The sequence below is a fragment of the Rattus rattus genome, chromosome 8 (genome assembly GCF_011064425.1).
Source record: "Rattus rattus isolate New Zealand chromosome 8, Rrattus_CSIRO_v1, whole genome shotgun sequence".
NCBI classification, from domain to species: Eukaryota; Metazoa; Chordata; class Mammalia; order Rodentia; family Muridae; genus Rattus; species Rattus rattus.
In genome coordinates, this window is record NC_046161.1 from 110,465,880 (window position 1) to 110,485,841 (window position 19,962).

General features: G+C 43.6%; 1 protein-coding gene across 1 annotated transcript in view; it reads right to left on the minus strand.

Annotated features, from left to right (window-relative positions):
- Nucleotides 1-3,553: 3,553 nt before the first annotated feature.
- Oxsr1 (oxidative stress responsive kinase 1) overlaps nucleotides 3,554-19,962 on the minus strand; it is an 89,472-nt gene continuing 73,063 nt past the window's right edge. Inside the window, exons 14-18 of the mRNA XM_032911108.1 lie at nucleotides 19,100-19,164; nucleotides 16,105-16,157; nucleotides 7,666-7,734; nucleotides 6,788-6,852; nucleotides 3,554-6,263 (exon numbers count right to left, since the gene is read on the minus strand). Of these exons, the coding sequence (XP_032766999.1) occupies nucleotides 6,189-6,263; nucleotides 6,788-6,852; nucleotides 7,666-7,734; nucleotides 16,105-16,157; nucleotides 19,100-19,164 (327 nt within the window). The 3' untranslated portion in view covers nucleotides 3,554-6,188. The remainder of the gene's footprint in view (nucleotides 6,264-6,787; nucleotides 6,853-7,665; nucleotides 7,735-16,104; nucleotides 16,158-19,099; nucleotides 19,165-19,962) is intronic.

Below are 19,962 nucleotides of genomic sequence, written 5' to 3' on the forward strand. Positions count from 1 at the left end.
GGCAGGAGAGAACTGCCTCTGCAGCACTGTCCTCTCGACGCGCCGTGGTGCTTGTGGAAGCACGTGTGCGCACACTCATACTTGTATACACGTGTGAATGCCCTCACTCTCTCACACACAGGAAAGAGAGAGAGAGAGAGAGAGAGAGAGAGAATGAATGAATGAATGAATGAATATATATCCTAGTTTGTTTTCCCATTACTGTAAAACCCAAAAAGATAACAATCGTTTTGTAACCACCAGGCCACTTTCGCATGGAATAAATATATTCTCTACTTAGAGTGTCAGTGAAATCAACAGCAACCCTGTCTATAGACAGAGACAGATCATGTGTTGAGGTAACAGTGAAGTTGTCCTGAACTTCCTAAAGCTTTAGGGAGATTAAACTGGTCAGTGTGTATTTAAATAGGAAAACAGTCATGAACTGGGCAGCACCTAGACCAGCAGAAGTACTAAAAGCACTTCCTAACGATGTGCGCAAGGCAGCCAGTGCACAGGGAAAGGGAACTATACATAAAAACTTAAATTGGACCATAAAACTAAATATAAAATACAAATCATTACATTCCAGAAGATGATAGTGGGTTAAACTTGCATAATTTTGGACATAGGAGTGGCTTTTAAAATAAGTATCAGTAGCAAGCTATAAAATAATTGCCAAGTTGGCCTTCATTGAAACTTAAAGTACTTGTACTCTATGAAAGACACTGTGAAAGAGGGTGAAGTTTGTAAGTCACAAACTAGCAAAGACTGTTACCCAAAAAAAAGCCCTGTTTGTTTAAAAGCCAGATCTCTGCATGTCTTCAGGGTAGTCATGGGACCTTCTGATTCCCCTGCCTCACTGCAGCCCAAGGGCTGGGGTTATAGGCATGTGACATCATCCTCAGCTATAAGTAACTCTTAAATCTCAGGAAGAAATGCAGCTGATTAAAAGTCCACAAAAGCTTATCAATTGTTTACATAAGTGGTCTCATACTGAGAGATACTCTGCACAGTCACTACCCACTGCTGCACAGTCACTACCCATTGCTGCAGTCACTACCCACTGCTGCACAGTCACTACCCATTGCTGCAGTCACTATCCACTGCTGCAGGTCACTACCCACTGCTGCACAGTCACTACCCACTGCTGCACAGTCACTACCCACTGCTGCACAGTCACTACCCACTGCTGCACAGTCACTACCCACTGCTACAGTCACTATCCACTGTTGCACAGTCACTACCCACTGCTGCACAGTCACTACCCACTGCTGCAGTCACTATCCACTGTTGCACAGTCACTATCCACTGTTGCACGGTCACTACCCACTGCTGCACAATCACTACCCACTGCTGCACAGTCACTACCCATTGCTGCACAGTCACTACCCACTGCTGTAGTCACTATCCACTGTTGCACAGTCACTATCCACTGTTGCACGGTCACTACCCACTGCTGCACAGTCACTACCCACTGCTGCACAGTCACTACCCATTGCTGCACAGTCACTACCCACTGCTGCACAGTCACTACCCATTGCTTGAAGGAAGTGTTAAGTCAAGAGAAACAAAGATCAGGCTGAGCCAGGCCAGAGATCAAGAAAATACTGTTGCTAAAGACAGTTCTGGATGGAGGGCAGAGTCCAGAAAAGATACAATACTGTGATGACTGAAGCTTTCCTCACTTTGTACATTAGTCAACAGTGCCCTATCAAGACTAACGTCCTGATTTTGATAGGCGTGTATAGTTAAGAAAGAGATTTACATTCAGAGAAGCCACAAGGCAGATATCGGTGAATCTTTATTACTTGCAAATAGTTCTCTAAGTCTGAGCTCATTTCAAAGTAAGAAAGTCTGAAGACCCATGTCTCTGGAACACACAGAAGGCAAGCTGGCATACATGAAGATGTTCGATAGCATAATCATTAAAAAATTTAAATTAAGATAGGAAACTGGGGTTGGGGATTTAGCTCAGTGGTAGGCGCTTGCCTAGGAAGTGCAAGGCCCTGGGTTCGGTCCCCAGCTCCGAAAAAAAAAACCAAAAAAAAAAAAAAAAAAAGATAGGAAACTATTACACACCTAATAGAACAGCTACATTCAAAATACTGACAATAACAAAAGTGACCAGGAGTGTAGAGTGACAGGAATGTAAAACAGCACAATGCCTTAACAATATACTTAGAAAAATAAACATACTCTTACCTTAAAACCCAACAATCATGTTCACTGGCATTTGTCAAATGAGTTGACACCACATGCCTGCACAAAACCTTGTACAAAGATTCCAGGAGCTTTGTTCTTAACTGGCCAAACTTGGAAGTCCGAAGGATGTCCTTCAGTGGGTATATGGTAAGCTGTGGTAGACACTGCAATTCAGTGCTAAAAAACAAAACAGAACAAAAGCTACAGCTACTGTGAAAAGATAGGAACTTTCAATATTACCAAAAGAAGCCCATCTGAACAGACTCTGTGCTGTGTAATTGGTCCCAACTACACGAAGACCAATGGATCATGTAGGGATGCTCATTGGAAGAGTGCTTGTTCAGCACAAGGTCCTAGGCTCAATCCCCATGTTAGTGACATGCAAATAAATAAAAACAATCCACAACCAACACAGACATTGGTGGCCGAGGGTCAGTGTGGAAAGACACGAACAGGCCAGGCAGAACAGAATATTTTTAGGAGCACAGCTGTGGTTTATTAACAACATCAAAAATGTAATACGTGTGGAATGTTGGAGGCAGGAAAAGGTTGCTCAAGTACAGGTAACACATTCTACTTGATTTTGCTGTGAAACTACTGGACTATCCTAAAAATTGAAGTGTACTTTAAAAACAAACATGGGGTAGCTGACCTGACCCTAAGGAGGCAGTGAAGCTGAGGAGCTAGCCTGGGACAGTCTAATCTGTTAGAACAGGTAAGCAGAGGTCACCTTACTCTTGCCCTGACCTCTAACCCTTGCACATGGCACCGCCACACTTGAGTACCCAGCCGTACTCTGTGCACACAGCACTCAGCTTATTTCTTTAATTTGCTGACCTGGAAAGTGGACGCTCATCAGCTCCAAGCTCTACAGTCCTCCCAATTCAAGTTCCATAGCTCTGTGCTCTCAGGAACAGCTGCGGCAGCCCTCACACAGATGTGGTTGCTTGTTAGGAAAGATTATCATCAGGAAGTCAGTCAGAGCAGGTGGGGGACAAGGTGCTAAAGAGCTTAGAATCTTCCACAAAGCCATACCATTGCAGTGTCCAAACCCCATGGGAGAAGCTCATCACTGCTCAGAGATTCAGGGAAAAAAAAAAAATCAACACATAATGGGGATGGTTTGCTGCCTTTCATGTCCAGTTTCCTTGGGGAGTCTTCCTTCTTCCCATGTGGGCCATGTATCTCCCCAACTGGCGCACAAGAGTTTTAAGCTATTCTACTAAAATTGTGGATGATGGTGTGCTAGTCTTAACTGTTTATGTGCACCTTGGCTGCACTCTAGTCACATGAAAACTAAAGGGAGTGATGTTATGTCCTACTCAGAGCTCTTCCCAACCACCATCAAAAAAACAGCATTCATACATCATTAAGGACAATTTACTCTTTATTGATTAAAAATGAAAAAAAAAACATGCAGTAAAATACAAGTCAAGAGAAGAGGGAGAAGGTAATATTTTACATCTTTCACCACCCAGCAAACCTCCCAAGGAGGAATTGACATTCCTGGTTCATCCTTGTGCTAGCCTTCAGGTTACGTATCAGTCTCAGCTGGCTCTAGGATTTGGTTGAAAACAGAAGGGAAAACACAAAAAACAAGAACCAACCCAAATGCTGCCTTTATCATTTAGAAAGACTATCTCACACATTCTCTTGGCTATATTGGCACACACTATCTTGTGCTATAGTCAGTCCCTACCCCAGGGACACGGGCATCTTGAGGACTTAATGGCAGAGTCCCCTGGAAGCTCTGCTCTAGCTCCCTGGCTTCTGAGCTGTCCCATCTCTGCAGTTTCCGCTGACTGGTTCTCTCGCCATCACTGCATAAGCCAGCAGAAGGAAGTCACCACACATCACAGAGAAGTAACATTGTCCTGGGTCTTAGTGCCGACCTCGTCGTTGCCAAAAAAGCAAACAATGAACAGAAAAAGAGCCCCAGGCCACTTTTACTGTCATGTCTGTCCCCTCACAGCAAGGCAAAGGTGATGATGGTCTAGAGAACAAGAGATAGGCTGCTGCTTACTTCCAGCCTGGCACTGGACCACCCCCTAAGTCGAAAGCCAGAACAGTGATCTCGATTCCTTCCTGAGCCCTTAAGTGAATTAGGTCAAGCTGCTGAAACCAGATTGAATTCTCCAACAGGCCACGAGCCTTCTGCCAAAGGAACACTGCCTGCTTCCTAGACCCCACCCACCTCCCCTTCTTTGCTTCCTCACAACCCTACCTCTAACAAGTGGGGAAAGAAGAAAGAAAAAAATGGTTTCCAACTAGCTGCTCAATCTTTTTTCTCCCTCCTAACTCAGCAGGTTCCTCCTTTTACCAACCTGCTGGGACCTTGGACTCTCTATTCTCCCAATTCCCTTCTCAAATCCATCTTCTCTTCCTCTCCAACACCTTTCCCAACATGCCTTTGCACTCTGCAGTACGAAAGTCCATGACTGAAACTACAGGCTCAGTATGAATGAAACATGAGGTGGCACAAGTCAGAGATGGGGAAAGCTCTCAGGTGTGTTCCAAGAAAAAAGTCAACGGAGCTGCTCATAGGAGCAACACTGTGATCCTCAACTGGGTGAGGTGGGGTGAGGGTGGGAACAAACTGGGTACTAATCTTGTTCATCAAACCAACAATGGCGGGTGCAAGGAATTCTATAAAAGGCAACGAACTAGTCCCATTCTAGGGGCTCACAGCCCATCTTTGTCTCTTTAAGGCCAGACTTGACTATTCCACTCTCATATACAATCTGGTAACTTGGTAGGCTTATTAGCAATTAGACAAATGCTATTTAACGATAGGAAAAAAGAAAAGCCAACTTCACTGATTATAACCATATTGCATTGAGCTCACTTTTTACCCTAAAGAATAAGTCACATAATTTCTAGAAAATCAAATGGACACCGTCTACTCATGAGCCTAAGGTCACAGCACGGGTGGCTTCAGGTTCCGTCTTGGGTCAGTTTAGCGAATGAAGAAGCCCTCCACAGAGTCAGTGCGAGAGAGGAGCAGAGGCAGGCCTCTAGCCTCGTGTGAGTCTCCTTTATTGCTGTAAAAATCTCAGCGGTGTACACCATTTCCTCATGACTTAGAGGCCAGGCAAATCCATCTTCACAGGAGGATCAAAGATCAGTTTTTCTTCAGTTTAATTTTTTTTAAATATCGAAAATACTTTCCCAATGATAAGATTTACAAAGTTCTCTTCTTGTTCAAAAACTACCTCTGGCAAGATAAGATTTATAAGCCATTGCTTGATGTTTTCTGCGTAAACGATCCAAAGGTGCACTCTGAAGGAGATGGCTGAAGTCTGACGACAGTCAGATGTTTCGCACCAGCTGAAGTTAAGGCTAGCAACCCTTTCTGGAGGGAGCAGTGAAGGGGGTGCCTGAGAACAGCTCAGCAAAACATGTAAGAGACACCATGAAGGAGACAGACAAGAGTTTAGGCTGCCTCCATTCGAGGCTGTGCTTTTTTTCTAACAAAGGTTGCTAGAATTCACACCAGGTACAAAGAAAAAAAAAGTAATTAAATTCTCTGGGCTCCAGCTGAACAATCAACTTTTAATTGCTACTTGAGTGTTAGAGAGTTATCCCAAGATGCTCATGTCCCAGCAGGTGTGGGAGAGCAGGCAAGATGAGGCTGCCCAGTGCGGCTGCTCGATCCACTGGGGCCAACAACTTAGTAAGGCAAGAATGAGCTGAGAGCCTTCCATCCTGGGCCTTGAGGCACACTGGCCACTTCCGCCTCTCACATGGAGGGAGAGGGAACATGAGCAACGTGTCTACCAACGCAACTCTCTGAGGGGATGCTGGTCACAGGTGATCCAACTTTTCTTTCCTTGTAGGAAAAGGGGGGCAGAAGGGCGGAGGCGAGAAAAACAAAGAGAAAAACTAAAGCTCCGAGCTGGGAGGTTCCTTGCTGGGTTCTTTGGCAGTTGTAGGTTCAGGCCAACAGAAGCAACAGACATGTGCATGTGTGGCGTCTCCTAGGCGGACTCTTCCGGGGCTGTGGTTTAGCTGATGCTGAGCTGGGCAAATCCTATCAGTTTGCCATCATCAGGAATATCTGAGCCTTCAACACCAGATGCCTAAGAACCAAACAGAACGACAAGGTGTGGCAATTTATAAATAAAATTTCAAGCAGCAATAAAAACTGATAAGGGGCTGCAGAAGGAAAGGTAGTAGGTGAAAGGTCCCGAGATATAAATAGGAGTTTGTTGCAGAAATGAGGGGGCTGTATAACTATGTCAAACAGCTTTACGATTTCCCTGAGGAGAGTTAGAGGCTGGGTTGTGGGCTTCTGTTCTGGGAGCGGGGGAGAGGTGAAGCCACTCAGCCTGAGAGGACAGCCAGGCTCATGGGAAGAGTGGATGAACACAACTCAGCAGAGTCTTTCTGGTTTTTCAAGACAGGGTTTTTCTCTGGGTGACCCTGGCTGTCCTGGAACTCACTGTGTAGACCAGGCTGGCCTCAAACTCAGCCACCTGTCTGTGCTTCCCAAATGCGGGGATACAGGCGTGTGCGCCCACCGCCCCACTGCCTCAGCATATGCTACAGTCTCGGCTTTGGGGAACGGAACGGCTGGTCTGCAGAGAAGGAAGGGGGTGAATACCAGTTTGAAAGTGACAGATCGATTTGACTGAGGTTCTTCCACAATTTTCTGCAAATTAGCTGCCACTGTAATCACACAAAGAAAATTAATGAGCAGCTACATAAATACATTTTCAACAATATTTTAAAATCTTAAAATGGTAGTTAAGAATCTTTGATTGACAATCAAAATGGGAAAAAAGGGCCAGTCATTTCCCAAATCAAAGCTATCACTGCTCTCTAGACTGAATAAGTAAATCCTAAGTCACTGTTAAGTCGGTAAAATGTCTTGACCACCCTACAGAAACAGTGGAGTAAAAGGTCTGCCTTATGTTAAGACACCACAAAGCCCGTGACTAGGAGGCAGCAAGGAGAGCCTGTGATCTGTTCCACTTTTCTGTAAGGAAGAATCATTTTCACATGACACACTACAAACCAAAGTGTACGATATGCACCTGTAACAGTTTTAGCACTGGGGTGGGGTTAGGGAACTGAGGCACGAGATGGATAGTAAGTTCCAAACCCACCTGAGCTACAGAACAAGACTCTGTCCCCCAGAAAACAAAAAGACAAGACTACAGGGCCCACAAAGCTGCAACTATCCATTAGTTAGTGTTTCAGAGAGAAGTGTTGGGCCTTCACTTTGGTTTCCTAGGGCTCTATCTCCACCCTGCTCATTTCTGTGCTCTATATAGGTCAGTCAGGGTGATGTGTCAAAGACAGCAGAGCCATTGTCTCACTACTTCCCTGCCATTTCGTCTAATGCCCCAGAGATATTGACGGCCATCAAGGGTCTGGGGTAGGACAGGATTTTGCTGGTTTGCTCAACTGGAACCTGATTTCTAGGGACCACATATACAATATGACATTAGGGCAATGAGCAGAAAGTCATAGGCTTACCTATCACTAAATCCCTTCCGTCGACCAGGCCAGCAGAAATGAGCTCCTGAGAAACACCCTCTGCTGTATCTGTAAGGACAGAGAGCACAGTGCTGCATCTCGTGTACATACGTCACTGTAATGCTCACGGTCAGCGCAGGTAAGAAGGCCGCAGAGCCAAGCTAACTATCTGTCTCCAATCAAGAAGGCAGGTGAGGGCTGTGCTTGACTGTCCTCACAGCCTTCTCATAGGTATGGCTAGGGAGCAGAATGTATCTATGAACTACATGGTTCAAAGCAGAAGACAAGTCGCCGAACTGTATACTGTAGAGATCACTAGCCCATCAGAACAGTGCCCTACGAGTGGAGACAAAGCCACTCTTACTGTTTCAAAGCAAAGGGTTGGCATGCCTGACACCTCCCATCAGTATTAGCAACTGTAGCCTGTTTTACTTTGGTTTTTCTAGGACTCAATCTCTGTCCTGCTCACTCTATGTTCTACAAAGATTAGTAATAACTCTGAATTTGAGCTCTTTGAGCTTAGACATGAATTTCAGTGAATTCTGCAAATTCAAACCTTGAAAAAATACTTTATAATCTTTCCCGAGAATCATGAAAGTTTATTAAAATTATTATCATTATTGTAGCAGTTTATTTTCTTACCTACTCATCCCAAGTGATACAAGTAAGCAATGACAGAACAGAAACCAAATAGACAAAGCAAATGATCTCAGTCTAATTTCCTCTTTAATTTCTGAGGCAGAGGAAGGCAGATCTCTATGTGCTTAAGACCAGCAAACACTACACGGTGAGACCCTGCCTCAAATAAGCCAACCAGCCAACCTAGCTCACCTAACTGATCAGGAGCTGGAGCCTCTGGAAGGAACAAAGGAGGTGTGGTGGTTTGAATATGCTTGGCTCGGGAGTGGCACTATTAGGAGGTGTGATCTTGTAGAAGGACGTGTGTCAAGGTGGGGGTAGGCAATGAGACCCTCCTTCTAACCTCATGGGAGCTAATCGTCTCCTAGCAGCCTTCAGATGAAGCTGTAGAACTCTCAGCTCCTCCTGTACCATGCCTGCCTGAACACTGCCATGCTCCCGCCTTGATATGGACTGAACCTCTGAACCTGTAAGCCAGCCCCAATTAAATGTTGTCCTATTAAGAGTTGCCTTGATCCAGCTCTTGGGAACTGATAGAAAATGTTCCTTTTTTTTTTACTGCAACAGGTGGCAAACCAGATTCTTGTTGGGCAAGAATCTACTAGAAAATTAAGATTATCAGCCTAGGGCTGGAGAGATGGCTCAGTGATTAAGAGCACTGACTGCTCTTTCAGAGGTCCTGAGTTCAAATTCCAGCAACACATGGTGGCTCATAACCATCTATAATGAGATCTGATGCCCTCTTCTGATGTGTCTGAAGACAGCTACGGTGTACTTATAATAAACAAACAAACAAACAAACAAATAAATATCAGCCTAAGAGTTAAAGAGAAAGTTCTATTTTCTAGTAAGAGGGGGCCAGTGTCATGTTGAGTCACGTGATGTCTCAAGTTTGGAAATCTTAAACAAAAGACAGGAGCAGCCTAGGCTTGTGGGCTGTAGGTCCCTGCTGTGGTTAGACTGGTAGCTCAGAGAGCTGGAGATTAGAAGCTGCTTGCTTCTTTAACAAAGGTTGTTTGGAAAATGATTTAATTTATGTTTGGTTAATTGCTTTAAAGATAGTAGAAAGAATTAATGCTCTATTAAGTCTTTCAAGATACCCATATTCTTTGTATGTGGGCTCTACAGGAATTTTGGGTTAAAATCCTCATTAGTCGAGCTGCCTGCTTCTTACTGACAGGTATTAATGGAATTGTAATTAAGTTTGTTTTATAGTTAGAAGAAGAGAATACAGAGTTTACCCGAATCTCGTGGGAATTTCACCCGTGGTTCAGAACTAAGATAGGGAAAATTCATCACTGACTCCAAGTAGAGACTGGTGGTATTTACAAGTTAATAAGGCTATTAAAAATAAAAAGTCTGCAATACCAGGCGGGGTGAATACGACATATTTTATAGAGTTATTAATAAAGTCTGAGGCTCCAGGTAGAGCGCTCCCCTGGTAGATGGTCTAAAGACACAGTGCTCTAACGCGTCTCACAGGTACTCATATGCTTTCTAACCAGGGCTCCATGGGAATTTTGGGTTAAAATCCTGGTTTGACAAGTTGCCTGCTTCTTAATAACAGGTATCAATAGAAAAGTGATTGAATTTTTTTACAGTTAAAAGGAGAGAGTACAGAGTTTATCTGAATCATGTGGAGATTTTCATCCATGGTTCAGAACTTAGATAGGGAAAATTCGTCACTTACTTCAAGTAGAGAGTGGTGATATTTATAAGTTAATAAGGTTATTAAAAATAGAAGTCTGTAAACCAGACAGGGTGAGTAAGACATTTCTTTTTTTCTTTTTTTCAGAGCTAGGGACCGAACCCAGGGCCTTGCGGTTGCTAGGCAAGTGCTCTACCACTGAGCTAAATCCCCAACCCCGAATAAGACATTTATTATGGAAGTTATTAATAAATAAAAATCTGACATTCCAGGTAGAGAGCTTAACAGATCAATGTATTATGGGCGCAAGTCCTGGTTTGATAAGTTGCTTACTTATTGGTATTGGAATTGATAGGTGTTTAATTTGTTTTATGAATTACCCTGCTAAAGGCCATATGGCTCAACAATGCTGGCTAGTGAGGGTTTGTGGTTATTTTTATATTTACCACAACAGGAAGCTCAGGCTCTCTTAACCTGGGCTCCACAGGAATTTAGGGTTAACTGACTGATATGACAGAAAAGCCTATCAGGCTCATACACTTTGTTTTTTAGCTTACTTCTATCTTAAAAATTGTTTTAATTTTCAAGTGGGTGTGACTTTGAGTCTTGCTATATTATTCCTCTGTGAGAGAGTACAAGATACAAGCCTTTCTGGTTACAGACTAAAGAACACGGTATTTTGGGAGAAAGGTTTTGTCTTTGTCTTTTTAAAAAGGGTGATTAGGCTCTGGACACGTTCCAGAGTCACATGGATCAGATTTGGTAGAGAGAGACCACCTGAAAAACTGGATTAAAGAGACTCAAACAAAAAATTATCTTGATGATGCTAACATTTTGTTTTGAGATTTATGTACTGCAGAATGTGCAGCCTGGTGAAGCTCGTCATCAGAATGATGAACTGGCCTGCTTGGATTCCTCATCTCATGGACCTTCAGCTGGGTCCAGTCAAGACAGACATCAGTGGTCACAACAATCATTGGGTGGGTGACCTTCTTAAGGCCAAACAACTCCCCTATTTTCTCTACACCACAAAGATATCTCAACGCCCATGTACAGCTTAAAGAAGTCATTGGAGAGTTGTCACCCCAATTTCCTAGACTTTGGGAGGCTGAAGGTGGTTATTACAAGGTGGTTTTTATGAGAAATTTAGAAAGGGTCATAATTTAACAGGGAGGAATTAGCTAGATTGATTTGTACAGCCATAATCTCATTAGATAACTAAGCTAAAGTCATATCTTTACTTTGGTACGAAACTTATTTGTTACAAAATGTTTACAAGTACAAGGCTTAAACCCAGTTCTATAACTACGATTATAAACTGTTTTTAAATGATTAGCAATACAAGTTAAGAGCCAGATAACAAACTCATGGTTCTTAGTAATTAAAAGGATGTTTTTGAGATAGTTCAATTAGAAATGGCTGAGAGCAGTCAGGGCCTAAGAGTTCAGAAACACTTTGTGTAGATAGATGGTCTTCAAAGGCATCAGAAGTCCACAGAATATGACATGTATGGACATTTCTTTATTAAAGATCATCTGACCAGAGACCTGTCTGGGCCTGACAGCATCCTTCTTGGATTCTAAGAAGAAATTGAGCATCAAGGGAGTTGCTCCAATTGTGGCGAGACAGCCACTAGGCAAGAATCGCCTCAACCATTTACAAACGCTGTCCAGAAAGGGACACGATATGCAGAGTAGTCAACTGATAATCTTTGCTGAGCCAGAATTATCAGAAACCTGCATTACAAAAGTCTGTCAGATGATCCAGGGCCAGAAGGCCGAAGACTAATGCTCCAACGGTTGAGGAATGAGGGGCTGCGGGTGATCAGTGGTCTCTATAAACTGGTTAAGTTTGGAAACTATGTTTTGTGCTTCTCATAATTTCAGGCAATATTAGTCGTTCTCAGATTTCTGACAGACTTGAAGACTAATTTAGTCTCACACAAGCTAATTAAATTGAGAAAACAGTCATTTAGATGTTTTCAAATGTACACAGCTTACATTTGAGAGAAAAGTTGTTTTTTTTTTTAATTAATGAGAAAGGGTGATGTGTAGGTTGATGTCAAGGTGATAACATGATTAGACAGTGGAGAGTGGGGGCAGGGCCAAAGTTGTTGAAACTGAGAGAGGAGGAAGGAGCGAGATCAAGATGAGTCTAACAGAGGAGGATGGCTCAGATTTAGGTGAACTAGATCAATCTTATCTCGTCTAGGTGGGAGGTTTATATCTTTATCAGTTGGCAGTGAATTTATTGTGTGGATGAACTGTGGATTGGGAATCTAACATGTAAATCTAATTGCTAAATTACAAGTTTCTGGAATTTTGATTTACTGGGCTAAAGAGGATAGTGTGTGTGAAAGAATGGCTGAAGGCAGTTGGAGCCTGCAAATCTGGTTCTGATGCCAGCGTGGAGGGAGAATGCACAAGGCCCAGAGAACAAGGGGTGTGTGTGTGTGTGTGTGTGTGTGTGTGTGTGTGTGTGTGTGTGTGTGTGTGTGTGTGTGTGATTGTGTGACGTGGTAAAAGGGACTCTGGGAGAGGGCGGTTAAAAGGGAGACAGCCCTTTTAGCTCGCAGACCGAGTGACAGAGTAGCAGCTGGAGCAAGCAGATTCTGCTTACGGGAACTGATAGAAAACGTTCCTTTTTAATTTTTACCGCAACAGTCATGGTGTCTGTTCACAACAGTAAAACCCTAAGACAGAAGTTGGTATCAAGAGTGGGGTTCTGCTGATAGGCCTTACCATGCTTTTTGTTGGAAAAATGTGGATTTTGGGACTTTAAATTTGAAAAGTAGTGGAATGCTTTAAATAGGGCTTAGCGGGCTATCCTATTAGGAATATAGAAGACTTTGTTACTGAGAGTGATTTCAACTGTACAGACCTGGCCCAAGAGGTTTCAGTGGATAAAAATTTCAGTATGTGGTCTAGAGACTGTTTTTGTGATATTTTGCTGAAGAATGTGGCTGCTTTCTGCCCTTACCTGAAGAGTCTGCCTGAGTCTAAGGTAAAGAGATTTACATTAATTGCATTGACAAAGGAAGTCTCAAAAAAGCCCAGCAGACTTTGTTCTCTGGTTTAGTCCTGTGAAGAGTGTTTTAATAAAAGAACAAGCAAAGAAAGGGGAAAATATAAAATGTATGGTGCAAGTAAAAGAGGGGCACCAGGAAGTGAAATGGAGCAGTAATGACTTTGGGGCGAGGTCCCAGACAGCTAGGTTTAGGCCTAATAAGCACAGTGGCTCACATCTTTAATCCCAGGAGACAGAGGTGAACAGATCTCAGTGTTCAAGGCCAGTTTCAAATCGAGCAAGTTCCAAGAGGAGGAAAAAGCTTTTCAAGTCCAAGTGTGGTAGGACACACCTTTGATCCCAGCATTCAGGAGACAGAGCCATGCAGATCTCTGGGTTCAAGGTCAATCTACAGAGCAAGTTCCAGGACAGCCATGCTAGACAGTGAAGGAACTGGAAAACAGAAAGCTGGTCATAATGTAAACAGACCAAGGGGGCCATGTTTCAGCTCCTTGCTGCAAGCAGCAGAACTCGGCAGCTTTGGCCACGTGGCTCTGCTTTAAAGACAAGAACAGAAGGGATGACTAGGATTAACTGATGCTGGTCAGCTGGAGCTAAGATATTAGCAGTGGTTAAAAAGAGACCAGCATTACTGATATGAAATCTCCTGGGAAGGGTTTTCTGAGAGCACAAGGAAGCTGTGTCCCAGAGACAGCCTAAGTCTTACACCTTGTGCTGCAGTTAGACTTGGTAGTGTGTAAGAGTCACCCAGGTGGTACCGGTTTTGAAGGCATGAAGGGGTCGTGCAGAGCAGCTGAGGCTTGGTGCTGTGAGAGGCTATGGAAGGCCATTGGTGAAGGTGCAGCCTCAGTTGCAGTTGATGGCCTAGGACTGAAGGGGTCATGCAAAGGAGCTGAGCCTTGGCACCATGAAGAGAGCTCAGGAGCGGCTACTGGTGAGGCCTAGCTGCAGCAGAAGACCTCAGTGTACTAGAGATGCCAGCGCATGGGATGATCCCCAAGAACAGCAGCAGCAGTGGAGTGGAGTCAGCCAGAGCCTAGAGAGCGACAGAGGGCAGGGCTGGAGATGGGACCCAAGCCTTTTGGAGGAGCCCAGAAGAGCATGTGTGGACTTTAGCCATTGGAACAAAAGCTGTGAAGTTCAAGTTGGCTTAGAGACCCCAAGTTGTTTGAGCTGTGAGATCTGCTGAGAAAAGCTGCTAACAGGAGTGGAACCAGCCCAGTTTGTTGCAGTCATCAAAGATAAAAAAGGCGCTGGAGATCTGAAGACCGCTTTGACATCAGACATGGGGATGCAGAGTTTGGAGTTTGCCCAGCTGCTTTCCTGTCTTGCCTCAGGGATTGCAGTTAAGTAATTGGATGAATCTCAGAACAGACTTTGAACTTTGGACTTTTAACACTGTTGAAACTGCTATAAACTATGGGGACTTTGGAAGTTGGACTAAATGTACTTTTTATTATGGTATGGCTAGGTATGGTCCCCATAGACTTGTGTTTGAACAAGCCTATGGGGGCCAGGGAGTACAATGTGGTGGTTTGAATATGCTTGGCCCAAGGAGTGAGCATTACTATGAGGTGTGGCCGTGATGGAGGAAGCGTGTACTGTTGGGATAGGCAATGAGACCCTCCTCCTAACCATGTGGGAGCCAGTCTTCTCCTACAGCCTTCAGATGAAGATGCAGAACTCTCAGCTCCTCCTGCACCATGCCCGCCTGGATGCTGCCGTGCTCCCACCTTGATGATAATGGACTGAACCTCTGAACCTGTAAGCAAGCCCCAATTAAATGTTGTCCTTTATAAGAGTTGCCTTGGTCATGGTGTCTGTTCACAGCAGTAAATCCTAAAGCAGGTGGTATGCACACATCCATACGAATGCCTAACAATTAAAACTCCTAAAAACATATCTAAAAAGTAAAACACATACCCTCTGTATATCTGCATGCAGGAAATTGACTATGAACAGACATTTGCTGGTCATTCCTCATCCATGAGTTAACAAAGGCAAGAAAAAAGAAGCCTTCAAACTTCCAGGTTGAAGTTCACAATTAGAAACAGTATTGTGAACAAGGTTCAGCTTCCAAATGGGGAAAGGAAGCCAGGAGCCCTGTGTTTTGCCTGCTTATCAGAGAGAAGCATGTGCGAGGATAAGAGCAAGGACTCTGGACTCGGGAAGAGCTTGACTCCAGTGCCTCCTTCTAGATTATAAACAGGTTACTCCGTCCCTCTAACCTGGAACTAGTTCGTCCTCTGTAAAATGGGAACCGTTGTTCCTTAGATAGCTGTCTTAAGAACTGAATGGGGCCTTTTTTGCCAAGATGGTGCCAAAAGCGAAGGAAGCTCCTGCCCCCTCCCAAAGCCGAAGCCAAAGCTAAAACAAAGGCCTTGGAAGCTAAGAAGGCAGTGCTGAGAGGCGTCCACAGCCACAAACAGAAGATGATCCAAATGTCACCCACTTTCCGGTGGCCCAAGACCCTGCGGCTCCAGAGGCAGCCAAAATATCCTGGAAAGAGCACCCAGGGAACAAGCTTGACCACTATGCCATCATCAAATTCCCACTGACCACCGAGTCAGCCATGAGGAGACAGAGGACAACAACATGCGTGTGTTCACTGTGGATGTCAAGGCCAACAAGCACCGGACCAAACAGACCGTGAAGAAACTCTATGACACTGATGTGGCCAAAGTCAATACCCTGATGAGGCCTAAGGGAGAGAAGAAGGCGTGTGTTCGCTTAGTTCCTGATCGATGCTCTAGATGTCGCCAACAAGACTGGATCCTCTAAACTGAGTCCGGATGGCTAAGGCTAAGTGTACATTCTTCGTTCACCAAAAAACCAAAACAAAACAAAGAACTGAAGGGATAACATTTAGGGAAATGCATGCCTGACGGTGGCCTTTACTAACAGGCTTGTACTCATTACTATACTCTCAGTACAGTCAGATCTCCAGATGAAGAAAGAAATCACTAGTAAATCCATTGCAGTCTTCCTTCATGCATATTTCTTAAAACCTAAGAAAGGAAGTTTCACTGTCCTTTAAAAACAAACCTTATCTAGATGACAAAAACTATACCTACCTAAGAAGCAAACTGGTATCATTGTTCTCAGTCATATTTTATAATACTCACCTCTCCCAGGAGTAAATTCAAATCGAATATCATTTAGTTCTTTTTTGGAATTCCTATTAAAACAGAATAAGGAAAATAAGAATTTCTGAATTTATGCTTATAGTCTGCCAGTGTGTGTGTATGTATACATATGTGTGTACGCATCTATATATACATGTGTGTATGTGTGCGTATGTATGTAAGTATGTATGTGTATGTATGTATACATATGGGTGTATGCATCTATATGTACCTGCATGTATGTGTGTGTATGAATGTATGTCTGTATGAGTGTATGTAGGTGTATGTATGTATGTATGTATGTATGTATATGTATGTGTATGTATATGTGATGTATGGGTATGTATGTGAATCTATATGTACATATGGAAATATTATTCTGTTCTCACAGATCATATACTTTCTCCTGATACACTCATTCCATAGGTCTCTGAACTAACACTTTTAGCATTGCCATCAAATTACCTTATATGGCTTTGAATTTATTATCCCCCTACTGATCAATACAAGAATCTCTAATTTGAGGATACTCATGCTCATTCCTACCCTGAATCCCACTAAGATAATACTATGAGCTAAATGAGACTTATAAGCTGACTGTGTTGGAAAGCCAGTCCTTGGCACAATACTGAGAGGCTGCTGAGAGGTTAACACAGTGAGCAGGTCCATCGGCCATAAGAACTGTGCCTCTCTTGCTTCCTTGTGCACTCTTGTCTTTTTGGTCACAAGATGAAGCAACATGAAGGTGCACAGAGACCCCACCACTCTAGGCTTCTGGCTTACATTGTAAGAAATCAAACATCTGGACTCTGTTGTGGATACTTGCTGTTGTTAATAAGACAGGATCGTACTCTCTAGCCTGGGTTGGCTCAGACACTCAGGAATTCTCCTGCCTCAGCCTTCCAAGTGCTGGGATTATAGGTGCGAGCTACATACCTGCTTAAATCTCTATTTATAATATTATAAATATATCTTTCTTTATAAATTACTCAATCTTTGGTATTCTGTTTTGGCAACAAAAAAAATGAAGGGGAACATATAATCTTATAAAACTAGAAGGAGGGGTTCGAATGCTGGAGGACACTGCCACCCGTGTTCCCACTCTCACTTGTCCATTACAACACACTCACAGAACTAAGTACACGTTATTCCTTCAAATCCGACAGTGCAGAGAACAGATAAGACTGGGATAAGAAGAAAGCTTTAGAGGTAGAAGCTTCAGGGGTAGGTTTTGTCTGTCCATGCTTTCTATGTGAGAAGAGTCTGTGCGCCAGGTGCATGCCTGGTGCCCTCAGAGCCCAGAAGAGGCTGTCAAATGTCCTGGGACTGGAGTGACAGATAATTCTTATGTGGGTGCTGAGAACCAAACCAAGAACAGTCAGCATTCTTAACCACTGAGCATTTTTTCAGCCCCCAAGATAAGTTTTTAAATGGGACTTAAGATGAGCAGGATTTGAACAGGCAGAGAGGGCGGGAAAAGGAATCGGGGCCATACTAGTAGCAATGTGATTGGTGAGGAATAGCTGTGATCAACATTCGATGTGTTGAGACTATCCAGGTAGCCTGAAGTTCTAGTTAAGGTAGAGAAATCAGAACATGATGTCTAACAGCGCACGTGACAGATCACTCTGGATTCAAATCCATTTACCTAAACAAGGGAAAGGGCCAAATTATTTCACAAATAATATGCTTGAGGATGTCTCACTGAGACTGTGTGCTGTAACTGGCACTCCAATTACAAAAACAGCATGGCAAACTGGACTACAGGTATTTATCATCTCTTCTGTTCATTTAACTTCAAAGTCTCCATTAAGGGAATAAGAACCCAACTTTCAACTATTTCCATAAACTGTGAAAAAGTGATCCTTAAACAGGGTCCCGTACACCTTTAACCCAGCACTGTGGAGGCCAAGCAGGTAGCTCTCTGTGAGGTTGAGGCCTGCGTGATCTATCTACATAGTAAGTTTCAGGGCAGCCAGGGTTATACAGTGAGTCCCTGTCTCAAAAACACCATAAAACAAACACAAACCAGACTAAAATAAACAACAAGAAAATAAAGGAAGAAGTCCCTCTCAAGAGAACAGAGGCTTCATTACCCACAGTGTCCTCCACATTCTCCCGAGGCACATATGTCTACTGTGGTGAGACTCAACACAGATACCCTGAGAGACGAGCACGCTCTGTATTGTGTGATAGGTAAGGTAAGGGCACTGAGGCATCCTCTTCATCTACAACTGGGTACTTCTATAGACAGAAAGTCACCAAACCTGCATTCTCAATGTCTGTGATGTGATTTCACTGTTCCTAGTAGAAACCATTTTAAACGGCTCTGTGGTCTCCATCTCTAACTTTACAGAGCTGGCCCAGTGTTCCTGTGTGGTGTTCTACTACATGGCACTTCAACACTAAAAGGCCTAGCCTAGCTTTGAGCTCATTTTTTTTCATATTCATTTATGACAACAAAGAAACAATATAACACCCAAACTTATTCTGACAAAGAAAATTATAGACTCTTGATCCCAACTATTACCATTAGGGATAAGGTTGAGGGATAAACTATGGTACCAATGATGTTTCTTCCTGAGCAATCTGCCTCGGCCTTTCTGTTCACCCCACCATGACCCAACGACAACACAGGCAGTAAAAAGAGAAGCTACAAGCTTCTTGGCAGGTTGTTCAATCACAGCCATCAAGTGCCTGTCCTATGTGTTCATATGCCACAAGCCCCATTATCAGACCCCTTCTCAGAGGAACAGCCAGCACTGCTTCTACCCCAGCATCCTCCACTACAAACCCTGAGGGCCACGCTGCAAATGCACACGCTGCTCCCTCCTAAGCAGGTATGCACAGCAGTCGCACAGCCTGTTAAGAGCTGGATTCTGAAACGCCAGCCAACAACTCTGTTGGAAACACACGATACTACGCAGTAACATACTCTAAGGCCCGACTATGACGACATCTACAGAATGCTCAGAAACAGCAAATGCTCACGTACCTTAATCTTAGCACTAGACTGATAGGGACCTTGGTCTCCTGGGACTGCTCTCCTGAAGATCGAGCCTGAAATGCATTGAAAAAAGTCTGTCAGGAACATGAAGCAAGGACAGAGGCCATCTAAGAAAGAACTTGGTGGCAGTTTCCATCAAGTCTTTGTAGCCCCTAAGACAGTCCCTGTAGTGGGAGGGGCCACCTCCAAAGGAACAACAAAAGGCAGTTATCAGCTAAGATAGGCAGAATCACAAAGTTAATTCCCACAGATAGGTCTAAAGTAGCTGTCTCACAGGACTCCATTACCCACAAGGTTCCAGGTCTTTTTTTTTTTTTTTCTTTTTTCTTTTTTTCAGAGCTGGGGACCGAACCCAGGGCCTTGCGCTCTACCGCTGAGCTAAATCCCCAACCCCTCCAGGTCTTTTTAAATCTTTCTGAAAACTGTAAAGCTTTGCTTGCTGGAGGACATACATTCTATTTGTCTATAAAATACGTCCAATCTTTCTGTCAATCTAAACACCTGTATATTTCCCAGGTGACAGATAAAGGAAGGGAAGACTCAGAGCAGTGGCCTCTGGAGACAGAACATGATGTGAAGATATATTAAAGAAAAGGGAACATCAGAACTGCCATTTCTTCTCACCTAGCATTTCTAATAATTAATAAATGAGCTGACACTGAAACTCTTACTCAGCCAAATGGCATTCTATCACATGATACAGAGTACCAGATGGAGCAGCAGTTACTCAGCACGCAGGAACTCACAGAAGCCCCTCTTACTCAGACACTGTCACCACACTACGATTTAATGGCAATTATGTGTGCTTAAGTAAATATTACCTAGCTTAACAAAATCAATTCTCTCAACAG